This window comes from Cervus elaphus, chromosome 33 (genome assembly GCF_910594005.1).
Source record: "Cervus elaphus chromosome 33, mCerEla1.1, whole genome shotgun sequence".
In the NCBI taxonomy this organism is placed as follows: Eukaryota; Metazoa; Chordata; class Mammalia; order Artiodactyla; family Cervidae; genus Cervus; species Cervus elaphus.
In genome coordinates, this window is record NC_057847.1 from 33,371,750 (window position 1) to 33,393,271 (window position 21,522).

The 21,522-nt window shown below is 38.9% G+C and overlaps 1 protein-coding gene and 1 non-coding gene across 3 annotated transcripts in view; one reads left to right on the top strand and one right to left on the bottom strand.

Moving 5' to 3' along the window:
* Positions 1–21,522, top strand: part of TTC21B (tetratricopeptide repeat domain 21B) — an 87,432-nt gene that overhangs the window by 56,549 nt on the left and 9,361 nt on the right. For both annotated transcript variants that reach the window (XM_043894344.1, XM_043894345.1), the window contains exons 23-26: positions 4,559–4,709; positions 4,871–5,032; positions 7,146–7,341; positions 20,893–21,117. In XM_043894344.1, coding sequence (XP_043750279.1) covers positions 4,559–4,709; positions 4,871–5,032; positions 7,146–7,341; positions 20,893–21,117 — 734 coding nt within the window. The remainder of the gene's footprint in view (positions 1–4,558; positions 4,710–4,870; positions 5,033–7,145; positions 7,342–20,892; positions 21,118–21,522) is intronic.
* On the bottom strand, positions 16,808–16,999 carry LOC122688805. The gene has a single exon (XR_006339558.1). It is a non-coding gene; the product is annotated as a U2 spliceosomal RNA (small nuclear RNA).

Below are 21,522 nucleotides of genomic sequence, written 5' to 3' on the forward strand. Positions count from 1 at the left end.
CTCATTGGAAAAGACCCTGATGCTGGGAAAGATTGAAGGCAAAAGGAGAGGGGGTGGCAGAGGATGAGACGGTTAGATAGCATCACCGACTCAATGGACATGAGTTTGAGCAAACTGGGAGATCATGGAGGACAGAAGAGACTGGCATGCTGCAGTCCATGGGGTAACAAGAGAGTCACACACAACTCAGTAACTGAACAACGGCAACAGCAATATATATGCACTTAATATAGGAGCACCCAAATGTCTAAAACAATACTAACAGACATAAAAGGAGAAATCAACAAGAATACAATAATAGGAGACTTTTACACCTCGTTTAAATCAATGGACAGATCTTCTAGACAGGAAATGAATAAGGCAAGAGAGATCCCAAGTGACAATAGTACAGTTAAGACTTAATTGATATGTTCAGGTCATTAAGCCCCCATCCCCCCCAAAAAAACACAAGAGTACACATTCTTTACATGCACCTGAAACATTCTCTAGGATTGACCACATACTAGGGTACAAATGGGCCTCGGCGAATTTTAGAAGTACAGAAACAATCCTAAGCATCTTTTCTGACCACAGTGGCATGAAACTAGAAATCAGCAACAGTAAGAAATGAGAAAAAATTATTCCATGGCAACTAAAGAACATACTACTAAAAGAACTAATGAATAAACAATAAAACAAAGAGGAAATTAAAAAATACCTTGAGGCAAATGACAGTGAAAACACAGCCATACAAAAATCTATGGGATGCCACAAAAGCAATTCTTAGAGGGAAGTTTATAGCAATGCAGGCCTTCCTCAAAGTAACAAGAAAAATCTTGAACAACCTAATTTGCCACTTAAAAGAATTAGATAAAGAACTAATAAAACCTAAAGTCAGCAGAAGGAAGGAAATAATAAAGATCAAATAGGAAATAAATAAAATAGAGATTTAAAGCAATAGAAAATATCAATAAAACCCAGTGCTAGTTCTTTAAAGATGAAAGCTTCCGCACAGCAAAGGAAACCATAAACGAAATGAAAAGATTCAAAGAATGGGAGAAGACATTTACAAATGATGCAGCTGACAAGGGCTTAGCTTCCAAACTATACAAACAGCTCATACAACTCAACAGCTACAAAAAATAACACAATTTAAAATGCGCAGAAGATCTAATTTGACATTTCTCCAAAGAAATATAAAGGAACAATAGGCACAGGAAAAGATACTCAACATAGCTAATTAGAGAACTGCAAATCAAACTGCAATGAAATGCCACCATACACCGGTCAGAATTGCTATTATTAAAAACTCTACAAGTAACAAATGCTAGAGAAGATATGGAGAAAAAGGGACCCTCCCATACTGTTGTTGGTGGTAATGTAAGTTGGTGCAGCCACTATGGAAAACAGTAATGGAAGTTCCTAAGAAAACTAAAAATAGAAATACCATTTGATTCAGCAGTCCCACTCCTGTGTAGATATCCAGACAAAACTCTAATCTAAAAAAAACGTGCACCCTTATGTTCACAGTAGCGCTATTCACAATAGCCAAGACATGGAAACCTAAATATCCATCAACAGGAATGGATAAAGTCGTAGTACGTATATACAATGGAATATTACTCAGCCATGAAAAACAGAATGAAACAATGCCTTTTGCAGCAACATGGATTAGGGATTATCATAATAGGTGAAGTGAGTCAGAAAGAGGAAGACAAATAGCATATGATATCACTTACATGTGAAATCTAAAATATGACAAATGAACCTGTCTACAGAACAGACTCATGGACGTAGAGGAAAGCTGTGGTTGCCATGGGGAAGAGAGTTCAGGGAAGGATGTAGTGGGAGGTTGGGGTTAACAGATGTGAGCTATTACATATGGAATGGATAAACAACAAGGGTCTACTGCATAGCACAAACTTGTATATTCAGTATCCTGTGATTAACCATAATGGAAAAGAATATTAATAAAAGTGTATATTTGTATAATTGAATCACTTTCTGTACAGCAGAAATTCACATACCATTGTAAATCAACTATATGTCAATAAAACTTTTAAAAAGACAAATGGTTATATTGTAACCTGGATTGTTTTGACATCATGTAAAAGAGTAGATGCAAAGCCCACAGAGGTTCCTGTTTTTTAATGATTTTTTTGTATTTGTTAAAACATATATAAAATTTGCCATGTTAGCCATTCTTCAGCGTGTGGTTCAGTGGCATTAAGTACATTGACATTTTTGTGTAACCATCACCATGATCCATCGTGAGAACTTTTTCATCATTTCAAACTGCAATTCTATACCCTAACTCCCCATTTCCTGCAGGCCCTGACAATCACCATCTACTTTTTGCCTCTATGAATTTGATTCCTCTAGATACCTTTTATAAATGGAATCATACAGTACTTGTTCTTTTTTTGTTGGCTTATTTCACTTAATTCAGTGTTTTCAAGGGTTATCTATGTTGTGTGTGGCGCATCAGAATTTCCTTCCCTTTTAAGTTGAAATAATACGCCTTTACATATATATACTGAAGAAGGCAATGGCAATCCACTCCAGTGTTCTTGCCTGGAGAATCCCAGGGACGGGGGAGCGTGGTGGGCTGCCGTCCGTGGGGTCGCACAGAGTCGGACACGACTGAAGCGACTTAGCAGCAGCAGCAGCAGCAGCACATATATATACACCATGTTTTGTTTATCCGTGCACCCACTGATGGACATGTGGGTTGTTTCCACCTTTTGGCTGCTGTGAACACTAGTGTACAAATATTTCACTAGGTCCGTGCTTTCAGTTCTTGGGGGTATATACCCAGAAGTGGAAGAGGTGGATTATATGGCATGTTCTCTTTCCTTAGAAAATAGAATCAGGATAAATTGCTTTTAAAAGTTTTTATTTGTATGTGTGCGCTTTAATTCTAGGAATTCAGTGACCCCATGGGTATAGTCCATGGAATTCTCTAGGCTAGAATACTGGAGTGAGTAGCCTTTCTCTTCTCCAGGGGATCTTCCCAACCCAGGGATGGAACCCACGTCTCCCACATTGCAGGCAGATTCTTTATCAGCTGGGCCACAAAAGAAGCCCAAGAATACTGGAGTGGGTAGCCTATCCCTTCTTCAGTAGATCTCCCTGACCCAGGAATCAAACCAGGGTCTCTTGCATTGCAGGTGGATTCTTTACCAACTGAGCTATCAGGGAAGCCCCATCAAAGTGATCAGAATAGCTTATATAAATAAGGAATTTTATAAATCCTCTACCGTGCGTCCTGTGCTAACAAATACTTATAAGATCCAATACCTAAAAATCATAACTATACAGAAATAAAGTGTGAGCTATCAGTGTGATAGACAGGAGTGCAGTGACTAAAATGTTTTTGAAGACCATTTTATGACAATTGGGAAATGTTTACTATACAATGTTGAGTCAAAATCAGAATCCCAAATGTGACTCTAACTTTTATATATGTAAGCAACATATTTGTTTGTATTTAAATATTTATAAATTGATTTCCACTCATAAACATAGGAAATGTACCAAAATGTGGTAATCTCTAGTTGGCGGGAATATGAGGGATTATTTTTCTCCTTTATACTTTTCTATAGTTTTCCAAATTTTCTGAAGTGTCCATGCATTATTTTTATAATCTTAAAAAATAGGTATTAAAATTATTCCCCAAATTTAGTATTTTAATGATTAGAAAGGACTGAATAGATTTAATTTCTGGCAGAGCCTGCCAGAAAATTATACCCAAGACTAAATAACTAACTCTTTTTCCTTAGAAGTAGATGAAATAGGATTAAAATACTGGGATTAATATGTTAAGGTTATAATATGGCAAGTGGGTATCTAGTGTTTCAGGTACATATACACATTAAGGCACGTCTGAGTAAAATTCCTGATTGCCCACCCTAAACGTTATCATCAAGATGTTCTCACCTGCTTCCTAGCTGCCTGCCTGTTAAGTCGCTTTGTTCGTGTCCAACTCTGTGCAACCCTATGGACTATAACCTACCAGACTCCACTGTCCATGGGATTCTCCAGGCAAGAATACTGAAGTGGGTTGCCATGCCCTTCTCCAGGGGATCTTCCTGACCCAGGGATCGAACCCACATCTCTTACTTCTCCTGCATTGGCAGGCAGGTTCTTTACGACTGGCACCACCTCGGAAGCAGAAGTCAGAAAGCAGATCCCAGAGACAGACTTGTCCTGTGCAATCAAATTGATCCTCCTGAATTGTACTTCTAAGAGTTTAGATTGTGCAGAGGTTATTTCTTTTTAGAAGGTTTTGGTCCCAGGAATGACTGAAAAGTAAGTCACAACGAGTATGCATTTTATAGATTTGCCTATAATGAACATTCTCTCACTGTGACCAGGCCAACCCCACCTTTATTGTTTGAGAATTCATCCAGTGTCCATACAGTCTCTTTAGGGACTTACAACCCCTAAGGCACTCCTTTTGTTTATATTTAAATTGCACTTCATTTGAAGCAAACTATACTTTAATAAAATAAGATTTCAACCATCAAAACAAAAGCTGTAAAATATTGTCCATAACTGAAATGTTCTTTGTTTCTAGATAATTATATGACGTTATCTCGTTTAATTGATTTCTTAAGAAGATGTGGAAAACTTGAAGATGTTCCACGATTTTTCTTAATGGCTGAGAAACGTAACTCCAGAGCAAAACTGGAGCCAGGATTTCAGTACTGTAAAGGGTTATATCTTTGGTAAATTTATTGGCAAATAAACTCTATATAATGTTTTTTTTTTTCATTGAATTACAAATTTCTGCATTTTAAAGTGATAGTTTTATTTACTAAATAAATTATAAATGATTTAAAGTTTGTAGTGATTGAAATAAGTAATTTTTTTTTTAACATCTAACAAGGTATACTGGAGAACCAAATGATGCCCTTCGACATTTTAATAAAGCTCGGAAAGACAGTGACTGGGGCCAAAATGCCCTTTATAATATGATTGAAATCTGTTTGAATCCAGATAATGAAACTATTGGAGGTGAAGTATTTGAAAATCTTGATGCAGATCTGGGGTGAGTAGTAGTTACAAGATACACTTAAAAAAAAAAAAAAAACACTTGTTAGGGGCAAAATAAGCAAGGGTATTTTGTAAAGGAGAACTAAATTCCAGGATAGCACTAATGAAAGTTTAATGAATAAATCAGCTGAAATAACTCTTTCCTGAAACAAGTATGAAATGCTTATAGAAGGTTTCCTAAATCAGAACAGATGTTATTAAAGACATTCCCCCAATTACTCTATAAAAAATGGGATGAATTGTAGAGTTTGATTACATTGGAAAAAATTGTCCACATAACAGTAACTTCCTAACATGATAGCTATGTGCCAAACCCTGTTTTCTATACTTTATTAACGCACTATCTTATTAATATTTATTCCCCATTACAACATTGTGAAAAAGCTCAAAGTTAAGCTGTCTAATGTGATGGAGTTAGAACATGGTGGAGGCAAGGTTTAGGTTGAGTCCTGCCTGGCCGCAGCGCACCTGCTGCTCGCCTTGTGGCGCACCGCTGGTCAGTGGTTATATTTCTGTCTGTGTGTTTGGTCTTGTCCTTTCCTCAGAATCGGGGAAGGCAGCGAGGGGAGCGTATAAGGATGGAAGGGAATAGAAGAGACAGTTTCTGCCCCCAGGAACATGCAATTGACCTGGTAGGCAAGACTGTATCTGAAACCATTCAATCTCCAACAAAACAGAAATGGGTTAAATTGATGTTAAGTGTTGGAGGAATTCATAGAAATCATAGCAGTCGGGGGAAGCTGCATAGAGGAGTGGGAGAAAGTGGACCCAGTTGTTGAGATGTGTCAGTGACAACTTTGAAGGCTTGGATTATAGAGGCCCGTGGAAGGATTTACAGTAAGGGAGAGGCATTTTTATTTTTTGTTTGTTTTAGAAAGGTTAAAGTATCCTACTGTTGTTATGCAACTAAACGCTGTCCACATGGAAATCTTCAGCCATGGGTTGAACACACCAAACTCAGAATATAGAACTCAAAAGGGAAGTCACAGCTGGAGATACAAATTTGGGGGACCAGTGCTGAGTGGGTAGTCGGGACCCCATCAATGACCTGTTTTCAAGTAGAATGCAGTAACGGATGTCTAAGAACTAAATTTGGGGTGTGCTAACACTCAAGGAGATTGAAGGAGGAAGAGAGGTAAGCAAAGGACAGTCACTTTGGTGGAAAGAGAAGGAAAACTGTAATCTTACAAAAAACAAAGAGGATTGGGAGAAAAGAAGGTTACCAACAGTGTAAAATGTTTAGAGAAGGTAAAAGCCTGAGAAGATCAGTGGCTTCAGTGATTATTAGCCTTTGAGAATTCAATTTCCTTTTGTTAATTGATTTACTAATACATTATATTCAGGTGTATAAGGTGGGTCCCAGGTGGGTCAGTATATAAGAAAATTGCTGTTGCACAAATTGTTATTGCACTTAAAATTTACAACCTTTTGACAAATAGAGAATTTCTTTTCTTAAAAGTCTAATAGGCAACAGGGTGAGGAAAATTAAGTACACTTTATATGTCTGGCAAACTTAGATTGAAATCCTAGGTTTAATAGAGATATGTGACCTTTGGAAAATTATTAATACTTTCTCTGTTGGAGCCTTGGTTTTCTCATGTATAAAATGGATTCAACATTGATTGAATGAAGTAATACAGTGCTTGGCACATAGTAAGAACTTTAACATAGTTACTTTCTGCTCCCTCCTTTTTAAAAATTAATTTTTTTAAATTGAAGTACAGTTGATTTACAATAGTTTATAGTCTTTTTATTTTCTTTTTCTGAGCAAATATGCTATTTGATAATTGGATGATTCTACTTATCCTAAATTCAGTTTTGTATTAAATGAATACACTTACCACAGGTGGATAGTATTCACTTTTTGTTTTCAATTTAAAGTGAATAAATGTCTAATGATGTTTGATTGAAGCTATGTTAGTTTTGTTTTTTAAAACTAACTGTGCTTTAATTTATATTAGAAAAGAATAAGTGACATTTTTCAATAGGATTAGTTTTAAATTGGTGAGAAAAGTAGAAACCAGTGTACCCTCAAGCTCATTCTAATCTCAATGAATTTTGTTTCATGAGTAATAGATACTAACAGATTTACTTTTAATTGCATACAGTAATTCAACTGAGAAGCAAGAGTCTGCGCAGTTAGCAGTGAGAACAGCAGAAAAGCTCCTTAAGGAACTAAAACCTCAGACCATTCAGGGTCATGTACAGCTTCGCATAATGGAAAACTATTGCCTAATGGCCACCAAACAGAAATCTAATGTGGAGCAGGCATTGACTACCTTCACTGAAATAGCAGCCTCTGAGGTTAGTAGATTTTCTTTTTCAACGTCACGTGTTACATTTCCTTGAGGTATTTAGTCGCATAGTCATGTCCAACTCTTTGCAACCCCATGGACTGTAGCCCGCCAGGCTCCTCTGTCCGTGGGGACTCTCTAATCAAGAATACTGGAGTGGGTTGCCATCCCCTCTTCCAGGGGAATCTTCCTGACCCAGGGATTGAACCTGGGTCTTCCACATCGCAGGCAGACTCTTTACCATGTGCTCCACCAGCACCTTTCCTTGGTGGTGTAGAAATACATGTTTTTATTAGTTGTTTATTTTCTGAAGATTGACTTCATTATTTACAGTTATTAAAAATTAGGTATATAATTTGGTATGATTTTTCCATCAGGCACCTTTGTTTTCAGAGAAGGCATTGTTACATGCTGATGTGTTATCAGTTCAGTCGCTCAGTCGTGTTCAACACTTTGCGACCCCATGGACTGCAGCACGCCAGGCGTCCCTGTCCATCACCAACTCCCGGAGTTTACTCAAACTCATGTCCATTGAGTCGGTGATGCCATCCAACCATCTCATCCTCTGTCGTCCCCTTCTCCTCCTGCCTTCAATCTTTCCCAGCATCTGGGTCTTTTCAAATGAGTCAGTCTTCACATCAGGTGGCCAAAGTATTAAAAGAGTTTCAGCTTCAACATCAGTCCTTCCAATGAATATTCAGGACTGATTTCCTTTAGGATGGTTTGGTTGGATCTCCTTGCAGTCCAAGGGACTCTCAAGAGTCTTCTCCAGCACCACAGTTCAAAAGCATCAATTCTTTGGTGCTCAAATTTCTTTATAGTCCAACTCTTACATCCATACATGACTACTGGAAAAGCCATAGCTTTGACTCGATGGACCTTTGTTGGCAAAGTAATGTCTTTGCTTTTTAATATGCTGTCTAGGTTGGTCATAACTTTTCTTCCAAGGAGCAAGCATCTTTTAATTTCATGGCTGCAGTGATGAAATTTAATTTCACCATCTGCAGTGATTTTGGAGCCCAAAAAGTAAAGTCAGCCACTGTTTCTACTGTTCCCCAATCTATTTGCCATGAAGTGATGGGACCTGATGCCATGATGTTAGTTTTCTTAATGTTGAGCTTAAGCCAACTTTTTCACTTTCCTCTTTCACTTTCATCAAGGCGCTCTTTAGTTCTTCACTTTCTGCCATAACGGTGGTATCATCTGCATATCTGAGGTTATTGATATTTCTCCCGGTAATCTTGATTCAAGCTTGTGCTTCATCCAGTCCAGCATTTCTCATGATGTACTCTGCATGTAAGTTAAATAAGCAGGGTGACAATATACAGCCTTGATGTACTCCTTTCCCAATTTGGAACCAGTCTGTTGTTCCATGTCCAGTTCTGATGTTGCTTCTTGACCTGCATACAGATTGCTGAGGAGGCAGGTCAGGTGGTCTGGTATTCCCATCTCTTTAAGAATTTTCCAGTTTGTTGTGATCCACACAGTCAAGGCTTTGCCATAGGCAATAAAGCAGAAGTAGATGTTTTTCTGGAACTCTCTTGCTTTTTTGATGATCCAGCAGATGTTGGCAATTTGATCTCTAGTTCCTCTGTCTTTTCTAAATCCAGCTTAAACATCTGGAAGTTCACAGTTCACATACTGTGGAAGCCTGGCTTAGAGAATTTTGAGGATTACTTTACTAGTGTGTGAGATGAATGCAATTTTGCGGTAGTTTGAGCATTCTTTGGCATTTCCTTTCTTTGGGATTGGAATGAAAACTGACCTTTTCCAATCCCGTGGCCACTGCTGAATTTTCCAAATTTGCTGGTATATTGAGTACAGCACTTTCACAGAATCATCTTTTAGGATTTGAAATAGCTCAACTGGAATTCTATCACCTCCACTCGCTTTGTTCTTAGTCATGCTTCCTAAGGCCCACCTGACTTCACATTCCAGGATGTCTGGCTCTAGGTGAGTGATCACACCATCGTGACTCTCTGGGTCGTGAAGATCTTTTTTGTATAGTTCTTGTGTATTCTTGCCACCTCTTCTTAATATCTTCTTTTTCTGTTAGGTCCATACCATTTCTGTCCTTTATTGTGTCCATCTTTGCATGAAAAGTTCCCTTGGTATCTCTAATTTTCTTGAAGAAATCTCTAGTCTTTCCTATTCTGTTGTTTCCCTCTATTTCTTTGCATTGATCACTGAAGAAAGGCTTTCTTATCTCTCCTTGCTATTCTTTGGAACTTTGTATTCAAATGTATTGTTATACTCTGTATTCAAATGTGTTGTTATATTTATCTCTATTACAATGATGAGTTCTAGAGAAGGGAAATTCTGCAGGAGGGCAAAAGTTCATTCTCAAGGGAATGGTTTTATCATCTATGCTATAGGTATAGCCTAGGCTAACCTACTAAGTGAAAATAAATACCTGAGTGCCTTGATATCACCTTTCCACTTATGTGAACTTGAAATTTTTCCAGCTCTACGGGCTAAGTGAGATTAGTACTGACAACTTGTAATTCAGTCATGCAAATAATAATATTGTTCTTTAGCAAGACTGTAATCATCCCCTGCAGCAGTAATAATAATATTTAACAATAATGAATTTTTATTATTAGATCAAAGACTTTCTCTTTTCACCCCATTCAGATACACCACCCTTGTTACCCTCTGGGCCATCTATTTTCCCTTCCCTCATACAGTGCTTTATTCTCCAATTACTTGTTATTAAGGAAAGAATCCTAGGTACCCACTCCATCAATGGGCTTCCCTGGTGTCTCAGTGGTAAATAATCCACCTGCCAATGCAGAAGACTTGGGTTCGATCCATGGTTCAGGAAGATCCCCTGGAGAAGGAAATGGCAACCCACTCCCGTATTCTTGCCTGGGAAATCTCATGGACAGAGGAGCCTGGTGAGCTATAGTCCATGGGTTCACAAACAGTCGTACATGACTAAAGTGACTAAACAACAGCTCCATCAACAGTTGGTAATAGCTAGTTCGAAGTATACACTTGGTATGTTCTTCCACCATGAAAGACTAATAACTTGGGGCCTCTCAGAGGATATACAGAATTTTGCTGTATTTTCTTCTGGTTCGAAGATTACAGCGACAACAGTAAACCAAAACCCTATGCTGACCCCTTCCCCTGTCTCTCAGGACCCTGGAGGGCTTTGGAAAACCTACAGCTCCTGTTGGTACTTGGGTGCAGGTATCTTTGGTGGCACCTGACCACCACCGTCAGCCCTCCTGGGAACAAAACAGCAAGGCAGCAGCTACACAGTCCATCCTCACGCCGAGCTTCTGCTGGCATTGAAATAGTGTTCTCAGGGGCTGCGCTCAGTGGGATTGACTGTGCGGGAGCAGATGGATGACAGCAGCTGATCCAGAAATAGGACTGTCCTATAAGTCTAAGACAATCTGTAAGAACATGATGAAGCACCAGTTCAAGTAAGGTGTCAGAGCTACTGCATGTTGTGGAGTCACGTTCTATTGTGGAAGGTGGTTTTGAACTGTGCGGCTTAAGAGAGAAACCTAAAAGCACTAACTGACCTCACAGCTGTTTCCTAGAAAGGCTGTGCCAGTTTTTTTTTGTTTGTTTGTTTTGGTGAGACTGCCTTACGTTTTGTCATCCTAACATGTGTGGTTAGTAATATTCTGTCCTCAAATCTGCTTGCTGACCACACTGTCCAAAGACTGATGTATGAATTGAAGTTTCATAAGTGAATTTTATCTTGCATTTTTCCCTTTTAACTCATAGGCTGTATATATTAAATGTAATGAATATTCATTGAGTAACCAGTGGGTGCTAAGCATAGACTCACAAAGAGAAGCCACATATAGTTCCTGTCTTCAAGTTTCTCATAACCTACCGAAGAAGAGACAAGCATACTGACTGTAATGTAAAGCAAAATCTGTTACATTCTGTTCTAAAGTTGCAAATAAAAGTGCTGTAGGGGACAGGATAAGGAGAGCTGAGAGACCTTTTCTGTGGAAGAAGTAATGATATAAGAAAAACCAGGATAAACTGCATTTTCACAGGCAGAGATGGAGGAAGTATATTCTCAGTTAAGGGGGAAATGTGAACAAAGGCAGGGAGGCCGTGAAGCATAGGGTATGTCCACAGTCCTGTGTGGCATTCAGATTGATTCAAAAACAGGGATATGACAGGAAGACATGGGAGGAAACAGTGGAAGATGCATTAACCCCAAGCTGAAATGGTCCACTTCCTTTCCTTCCCTCATCTTGAACTGTAAAGGTGCATCATTTATAGCAGAGCTATAGCGCCTTTTGTGCTATAAAGTTGGTGCACTTTAGAGTGAGAGAGAGAAGGTGGTACAGACGTCCTGAGAGAGAACATCTGAGGATGTCTGCTCCAGGAGAGCTATCATGGTCCAGTGCAGGTTGGAATGCAGGCGTGCAGTATTAGAAGCCATTCTTCAGTTCACTCGGGAGTGATCAAGCTGTGAGGAATTGATTAATTAAACTCAAGGTGTGTAAATTTTAAATCTGGGAGCTTACTTTATAGTGTGGGATATTTTTAGTATGTGAATAGATCTGGGCATTTTTTTTCAGGACCCTTCTCTTTGTGAGCTGTCCTAGGATTTGACTGACAAATACATATTAAGTCTCTATTTATTATACTTTCCTCTCTAGCCCACCTGGGATAATTAATAATATCCCACATGTCTTCAAAATCCTTACCAAATTGGTTATATTTGGCATTCAAATAAAACCCTTTCTGTCACTCCTTAATTAGAACAAATTACACATTGGAACTTTAACAGAGTGTCTGAAGAACTATGGAGGTTCATAACGTTGTACAGGAGGTGGTAACCAAAACCATCCCCAAGAAAAAGAAATGCAACAAGGCAAAATGGTTGTGTGAGGAAGCCTTACAAATAGCTGAGAAAAGAAGAGGAGTAAAAGGCAAAGGAGACAGGAAAAGATGTCCCCATCTGAATGCAGAGTTCCAAAGAATAGCAAGGAGAGATAAAAGAGCGTTCTTAAGTGAACAGTGCAAAGAAATAGAGGAAAACAATAGAAAACAATGGGAAAGACTAGAGATCTCTTTGAAAAGATTAGTGATACCAAGGGAACATTTCATGCAAAGATGGGCTCAATAAAGGACAGAAACGGTAAGGACCTAACAGAAGCAGAAAAGATTAAGAAGAACTGGCAGGAATACACAGAAGACCTGTACAGAAAAAGGACTTATTGACCAAATTAAGGTCATTAAGATAACCACGATGGTGCAGTTACTCACCTAGAGCCAAACACCCTAGAGTGTGAAGCTAAGTGGGCCTTAGGAAGCATTACTGTGAACCAAGTTAGTGAAGGTGAAGGAATTCCAGCGGAGCTATTTAAAATCCTGAAAGACAATGCTGTTGAAGTGCTGCACTCAATATACCAGCTATTTAGAAAACTCAGCAGTGGCCACAGTACTGGAAAAGGTCTGTTTTCATTTCAGTCCCAAAGAATATTCAAACTACCACAGTTGCACTCATTTCACATGCTAGCAAGGTAATGCTCAAAAACCTTCAAGCAGGCTTCAACACTGCATGAACTGAGAGCTTCCAGATATACAATCTGGACTTAGAAAAGGCAGAGGAACCAGAGATCAAATTGCCAACATCCGTTGGATCATAGAAAAAGCAAGAGAATTCCAGAAAAACATCTACTTCTGCTTCATTGACTATGCTAAAGCCTTTGACTGTGTCAATCACAACAGACTGTGGAAAATTCTTAAAGAGATAGGAATACCCGACTACTTTACCTGCCTCCTGAGAATCCTGTATGCAAGACAGAAGCAGCATATGGAACCTGACATGGAACAATGGACTGGTTCAAAATTGGGAAAGGAGTGCACCAAGGCTGTATATTGTCACCATGTTTATTTAACTTATATGCAGAGTACATTATGCGAAAACTGGGTTGAATGAAGCACAAGCTGGAATCAAGATTGCCAGGAGAAACAATCTCAGATATGCAGATGATGCCACCCTCATGGCAGAAAGTGAAGAGGAACTAAAGAGCCTCTTGATGAAGGTGAAAGAGGACAGTGGCTTAAAAAAAATCCTGGCTTAAAACTCAACATGCAAAAAACTAACATCATGGCATCTGGTCCCATGACTTTATGGCAAATAGAAGGGGAAACAATGGAAACAGTGACAGAGTTTATTTTCTTGGGCTCCAAAGTCACTGTGAACCGTGACTACAGTCATGAAATTAAGATGCTTGCTCCGGAAGAAAAGCTATGACAAACCTAAACAGTGTATTAAAAAGCAGAGACATCACTTTGCTGACAAAGGTCTGTATAGTCAAAGCTATGGTTTTTCCAGTGGTCATGTACAGATTTGAGAATTAGACCATAAAGAAGGCTGAGCACCAAAGAATCGATGTTTTTGAACTGTCATACTTGTGAAGACTCTTTGAGAGTTCCTTGAAGAGCATGGAGATCAAACCAGTCAATCCTAAAGGAAATCAACCCTGAATATTCATTGGAAGGATTGATGCTGAAGCTGAAACTCCAATACTTTGGAGTCAACCATGTCCAGGAAGCACAGAGAGTCCAAGACAGAATAAACCCAAGAAGGAACAAACACACCAAAGAACATGATAATCAAACTGACAAAAATTAAAGACAAAGATAAATTATTAAAAGCAGCAAGGGAAAAAAGACAAATAACATCCAAGGAAAAACCCATAAGGTTATTAGCCAATTTTTCAACTGACACCCAACATAGGAGCACCGCAATATGTAAGGTGAATACTGACACATACAGGCAGAAATTGACAGTAACACGATAATAGTGGGGGACTTTAGTACCCCACTTTCATCCATGGACAGATCACCCAAACAGAATATCAATAAGGAAACACAGGCCTTAAAATGATACTTTTCACAAGTTGGACTTAATTGATATTTATAGAGCATTCTATCCAAAAGCAGCAGACTACACATTTTTCTTAAGTACATGAAGAACATTCCCCAGGATTGAGCTCTTGTTGGGCCATAACACAAGCCTTGGTAAACTTAAGAAAATCAGAATCATATCAAGCATCTTTTCTGATCACAATGCTATGAGATTAGAAATAAACTACAAGAAAAAAGAAAACTAAGAAATACAAACAGGTGGTGGATAAACAATATGCTACTAAACAACCACTGGATCACTGAAGAAATCAAAGAGGAAATTAAAAAAAAAAAACCTAGAGACAAGTGAAAATGAAAGGACAGTGGTCCAAAACTTATGGGATGCAGCAAAAGCAATTTTAAGAGGGAAGTTTATAGCAATACAATCTTACCTCAAACAAGAAAAATCTCAAATTAACAACCTAACCTTATACCTAAAACAACTAGAGAAGAAGAACAAACAAAACCTAAAGTTAGTAAAAGGATGGAAATCATAAAGGTGAGAGCAGAAATAAATGAAATAGAAAAAAAAAAAACAATTGCAAAATTCAATTAAACTAAAAGCTGGTTCTTCGGAAGGATAAACAAGATTGATAAACCTTTAGCCAGACTCATCAAGAAAAACAGGAAGAGGACTCAAATCAGTAAAATTTGAAATGAAAAAGGAGAAGTTACAATTGACTCCACAGAAATACCAAGAATCATAAGAGACTACTATGAACAACTATATGCCAGCAAAATGGACAACCTGGAAGAAATGGACAAATTCTTAGAAAGGTACAGTCTCCCTAGACTGAACCAGGAAGAAATAGAAAATGTGAACAGACCAATCATCAGCCCTTAAATTGACACTATGATTAAAAATCTCCCAACAAACAAAAATCCAGAACTTGACAGCTTCACAGGTGAATTTAGAGACGAGTTAACACTTATGCTTCTGAACTGTTCCAAAAAGTCTCAGAGGAAGGAAAACTTCCCAACTCATTTTATGAAGCCACCATCACCCTGTTATCAAAACCAAAGATATCACAATAAAAGAAAATTACAGGCCAGTATCACTGATGAACATAGATGTAGAAATTCTCAACAAAATACTAGCAGTCCATATCCAACAATACATTAAAAGATCATACGCCATGATAAGTAGGATTCACCCCAGGGATGCCAGGATTTTTCAACATCTACAAATCGATCAGTGTGGTACACCATATCATCATCTCAGTAGATGCAGAAAAGGCTTTTGACAAAGTTCAGCTCTCATTTATGATAAAAAATACTCTCCATAAAGTGGGCATAGAGAGTACATACCTCAACATTAAGAAGGCCATATATGACAAGCCTACAGCTAGCATCATACTCAGTGATGAAAAGCTGAAAGCATTCCTTCTAAGATCAGGACAAGACAAGGATGTCCCCTCTCACCACTTTTTAAAAAATTAATTTATTTTAATTGGAGGATAATTACTTTACAATATTGTAATGTTTTTTGCCATACATCAACATGAATCAGCCACGGGTGCACATGTGTCCCCCCCATCCTGAACCCCCCTCCCATACCCCTCCCCACTCCATCCCTCTGGGTTGTCCCAGAGCACTGACTTTGAGTACCCTGCTCCATGCATCTTACTTGCACTGGTCGTCTATTTTACATACGGTAATATACATGTCTTAGTGCTGTTCTCAAATCATCCCACCCTCGCCTTCTCCCACATAGTCCAAAGGTCTGTTCTTTACATCTCTCTTTTGCTGTCTTGCATATAGAATCATCTTTACTCTCTTTCTAAATTCCATATACATGTGTTAATATACTGTACTGGTGTTTCTACTTTACTCTGTATAATGGGTCCAGTTTCATCCACCTCACTGGAACTGACTCAAATGCATTCTTTTTTATAGCTGAGTAATACTCCATTGTGTATATGTACCCCAACTTCCTTATCCATTCATCTGCCGACAGACATCTAGGTTGCTTCCGTGTCCTAGCTATTGTGAACAGTGCTGCAGTGAGCATTGGGGTACATGTGTCTCTTTTGGTTCTGGTTTCCTCAGTGTGTATGCCCAGCAGTGGGATTGCTGGGTCGTATGGCAGTTCTATTTCCAATTTTTTTAAGGAATCTCTACACTGTTTTCCATAGTGGCTGTGAAAAGTGAAGTGAAAGTGAAAGTTTCTCAGTCATGTCCAACTCTGTGACCCCATGGACTGTACAGTGCATGGAATTCTCCAGGCCAGAGTACTGGAGGGGTAATCCTAGAGGTAATCCCCTTCTTCAGGGGATCTTCCCAACCCAGGGATCAAACCCAAGACTCCCACATTGCAGGAAGATTCTTTACCAGCTGAGCCACAGGGAAGCCCAAGAATACTGGAGTGGGTAGCCTATCCCTTCTCCAGTGGATCTTCCTGACCCAGGAATCAAACCAGGGTCTCCTGCATTGCAGGCAGATTCTTTACCAACTGAGCTGTCAGGGAAGCCCATACCAGCTTGCATTCCCACCAACAGTGTAAGAGGGTTCCCTTTTCTCCATATCCTCTCCAGCATTTATTGTTTGTAGACTTTTTTTTTTTTTGTCTCCCCCGAGGGGAGTGCACCGTTCCTGGAAGTACTGCAATACCAGGTCGATGTGTGGAGTGGACGGAGCAAGCTCCTATTCCAACTCCCTGCTCCAAAAATCCATTTAATATATTGTCCTAGTGATAGAGGACGTATCAGATATTAAACTGATAAGAACAGATACTACACTTGATCTTAGCCAAAAGGCCGAGAAGCGATGTTTGTAGACTTTTTGATGGCAGTCATGCTGACTGGCATGAGATGATGCCTCATTGTGGTTTTGATTTGCATTTCTCTAATAATGAGTAATGTTGAGCATCTTTTCATGTGTTTATTAGCCATCTGTATGTCTTGTTTGGGGGAAATGTCTGTTTAGTTCTTCAGCCCACTTTTTGATTGGGTTGGTTCATTTTTCTGGTATTGAGCTGCATCACTCTCACCATTTTTATTCAACATAGTTTTGGAAGTTCTAACCACAGCAGTCAGAGAAGAAAAAGAAGTAAAGGTAATCCAGATTGGAAAAGAAGAAGTTAAACTGTCACTGTTTGTGGATGACATGATACTATACATAGAATATGCTACGAGAAAACAACTAGAACTCATCAATGAATTTGGTAAAGTTGCAGGTTACAAAATTAATACATAGAAATCTGTTGCATTTCTATACACTAACAATGAAAGAGCAGAAAGAGAAATTCAAGAAGCAATTCCGTTTACCATTACATCAAAAAGAATAAAATATCTAGAAATAAGCCTACCTAAGGAGACAAAGGATGAGATGGTTGGATGGTATCACCAACTCAATGGACATGGATTTGGGTAGACTCTGGCAGTTGGTGATGGACAGGGAGGCCTGGCGTGCTGTGGTTCATGGGGTCACAAAGAGTCGGACCTGACTAAGTGACTGAACTGATGATGATGAAGGAGACAAAAGACCTGTACTCCAAAAACTAGAAGATGCTGATGAAATAAATAAAAAAAGACATAAACAGATGGAAAGGTATACCATGTTCGTGTATTGAAAGAATCAATATTGTCAAAATGACTATGCTACCCAAGGGAATCAACAGAGTCAATGCAATCCCTATCAAATTACCAATGGTATTTTTCACAGAAATAGAACAAAGAAGTCTCAAAATTTGTATGGAGACACAAAAGACCACAAATATTCAAAGCAATCTTGAGAAAGAAAAACAGAGCCAGAGGAACCAGGCATCCTGACTTCAGACTATACAAAGCTACAGTCATTAAAACAGTGTGGTACTGGCACAAAAATAGAAGTATAAATCAGTGGAACAGCATACCAAAAAAACAGAAATAAGCCTATGCACCTGTAGTTAATTAATCTGTAACAAAGGAGGCAAAACTACACAATGTCAGAAAGACAGTCTCTTCCACAAATGGTTCTAGGAAGACTGGAGAGCCACATGTAAAAAAAAAAAAAAAATGAAATTAGATTATTCCTTAACTCCATATACAAAAATAAGTCAAAATGTATTAAAGACCTAAATGTTGAACTGGACATTTAAAATCTATTAGAGGAAAACACAGGCAGAATATTCTGACATAAATCACAGCAATATCTTTTTTAGTCCATCCCCCAGAATAATGGAAGTAAAAGAAAAAATAAGTGGGACCTACTTAGACTCGAAAGCTTTTGCATAACAAAGGAAACAATAAAATGAAAAGACAGCCCACAGATTGGGAGAAAATATATGCAAATGATGTGACTGATGAGGGATTAGTCTCCAAAGTTTATAAACAGCTTGTGACACTTAATAGCATCAAAGCAAACAACCCACTCAAAAAATGGGCCAAAGACTTGAATAGACATTTCTCTAAAGAGTATATACAAAAAAAAAATAGTTAAAAAAATAAAGAGTATATACAGATGGCCAATAGGCACATGAAAAGATATTCAGTATTGTTAGTTAGTAGAGAAATGCAAATCAAAACTACAATGAGATATCACCTCACACTCAAAAAATTCACAAATGCTGGAGAGAGTGTGGAGAGAAAAGAACCCTCCTGCACTGTTGGTGGGAATGTTAATTGGTACACCCACTATGGAGAACAGTATGGAGGTTCCTCAAAAAACTAAAAACAGAGCTACTATATGACCCTGCAATCCTATTCCTGAGCCCATGTCCAGAGAAAAACATGGCCCCAGAAGATACATGCACCCCATTGTTCTTTGCAGTACTGTTTACAATAGCCAGGACATGGAAACAACCTAAATATACGTCGACAGAAGAATGGATAAAGAAGATGTGGTACATACATACAATGGAATATGACTCAGCCATTAAAAAGAATGAAATAAGGCCATTTACAACAACATGGATGGACCTAGACAGTGTTGTACTGTTAAGTAAATCAGACAGAAAAGAAGAAATATATGATATCTGTTATATCTAGAATCTAAAAAGTAATGATATAAATGAACTTACTTACCAAACAGAAAGAGACTCACAGATTAGAAATGAACTCATGGTTGCAGGAGGGGGAAATAATAGTTAAGGACTTTGGGAAGGTCATGTATACTCGGCTATATTTAAAATGGATAAGCAACAAAAACCTATTGTATAGCACATGGAACTCTGCTCAATGTTATGTGCCAGCCTGTATGGGAAAGGGGTTTGGAGGAGAAATGTACTTAATTGTTCAGTCATGTCCGACTCTTTGCAACCCCATGGACTGAAGCCCGCCAGGCTTCTCTGTCCATGGGGATTTTCCAGGCCAGAATATTGGAGTAGGTTGCCATGCCTTCCTCCAGGGGATCTTCCCAACCCAGGGATCAAACCCAGGTCTCCCGCATTGGAGACAGATTCTTTACCATCAGAGCCACCAGGGAAGCCCAAGAATACTGGAGTGGGTAGCCTATCCCTTCTCCAGGGGACCTTCCTGACTCAGTAATTAAACTGGTGTCTCCTGCATTACAGGTGGATTCTTTAGCAGCTGAGCTATGGATACATGTATATATATGGCTAAGTCCCTTCACTGTTCACCTAAAACTATCACAACATTGTTAGTCGGCTATACCCAATACAAAATGTTTCTGGTGTTAAAAAAATAATAATAATAATGAAATTTTTTTAAAAGGGAAAAAAAAAAGAACTGGCAAATTTGTGCACACACATACACACAAAAAAATCATCATAATCCCTCTGCTGAAATTTAAGAAGCACTTTAGCTTTATCAGATAACATACCAAAGCAATAATTAGTATGTAATTTTCTGAATAGATGGCTAGTGCTGGAATTCTCCAGGCAAGAGCACTGGAGTGGGTTGCCATTTCCTTCTCCAGGTTATCTTCCCAACCCAGGGATCAAACCCGGGTCTCCTGCATTGCAGACAGATTCTTTACCAACTGATCCACTAGGGAAGCCCCTCTCCATTTTATACCAGTTTTTATTAGCTTGTTGATTTCACAGAGTGACATTTTCTAACTTTGAACTCTATCTTTAAAAACATCACATCTCTCTTATAGTCACTATTAAGGATCTGCAGAGTCCAAATCTAAAGGCATATTTTAAGGCATGAGATTATTTCATATAATTCCCAAGTGATTAATTCATTGCATGCCTTAATAACATTTCACTGGTCACACTTTATTGGAAGAAAATGCTTTTGAATAAAATGAAAAGGGATAGGGAAAGGAGCAATAGAAGTCAGTCTAGATAAGGAATATCATTTGCAGGTATATCATTCTGTTGGTTATCTGATTTACAGGTGAAATAACTAAGGAACCAGAATGATAAATGTACAATTAGGACTACATTGAGATAGAATTTTATTTTTTCTATTTCTGTACAAAACCAAAACAGTCAACTCCATTAAAAATCAAGTTGTCCTTATTGCCTGGAATTGTGTGGTTATGGCACTTGCCTTCTTACTGAATTCCCTTGACCAGATGGTTCTTCCTGGTAGCTTGAGGTTAGTTGATGTTCTAAATAATGACGATATCACAGTATTTAAGTGAAGCCAGAGATAGAATCCACAGGCCAGGCCGTATATTATGTGGCACTTGCTACTTTCCATGTGTTTCTCTTTGAAACATGAGACATTTTATGTTTGTTTATCTGGGGGTCTAAACATCTGTTTTCTTACAGAAGGATCATGTTCCAGCACTTTTGGGAATGGCAACAGCTCATATGATCTTGAAACAAACTCCCCGGGCCCGAAATCAGCTGAAGCGGATTGCAAAAATGAACTGGAATCCTATTGATGCTGAGGACTTTGAGAGGAGTTGGCTGCTGCTTGCCGATATTTATATTCAGTCAGCAAAATATGACATGGCCGAGGATCTGATAAAACGGTGCCTGAGGCATAACAGGGTAGGTGCTGAGCTGAGTCGTGTCCAACTCTGCGACCCCGTGGGCTGCAGCCCGCCAGGCTTCTCTGTCCATGGGGATTCTCCAGGCAAAAACACAAGTGGGCTACCATGCCCTCCTCCAAGGGATCTTCCCAACCCAGGGATCGAACCCAGGTCTCCTGCATTGCAGACGGATTCTTTACCGTCTGAGCCACCAGGGAAGCCCAAGAATACTGGAGTGGGTAGCCTGTCCTTTCCCCAGGGGATCTTCCCGACCCAGGAATCGAACTGGAGTCTCCTGCATTGCAGGCAAATCTTTTACCAGCTGAGCTGCCAGGGAAGCCCACGGGGTAGGAGACTGAGGAGGAAAGAATGATTGTTAGCCTTGGTTGTATAAACATTCTATAATAGGCTTTAGAGAGTATTG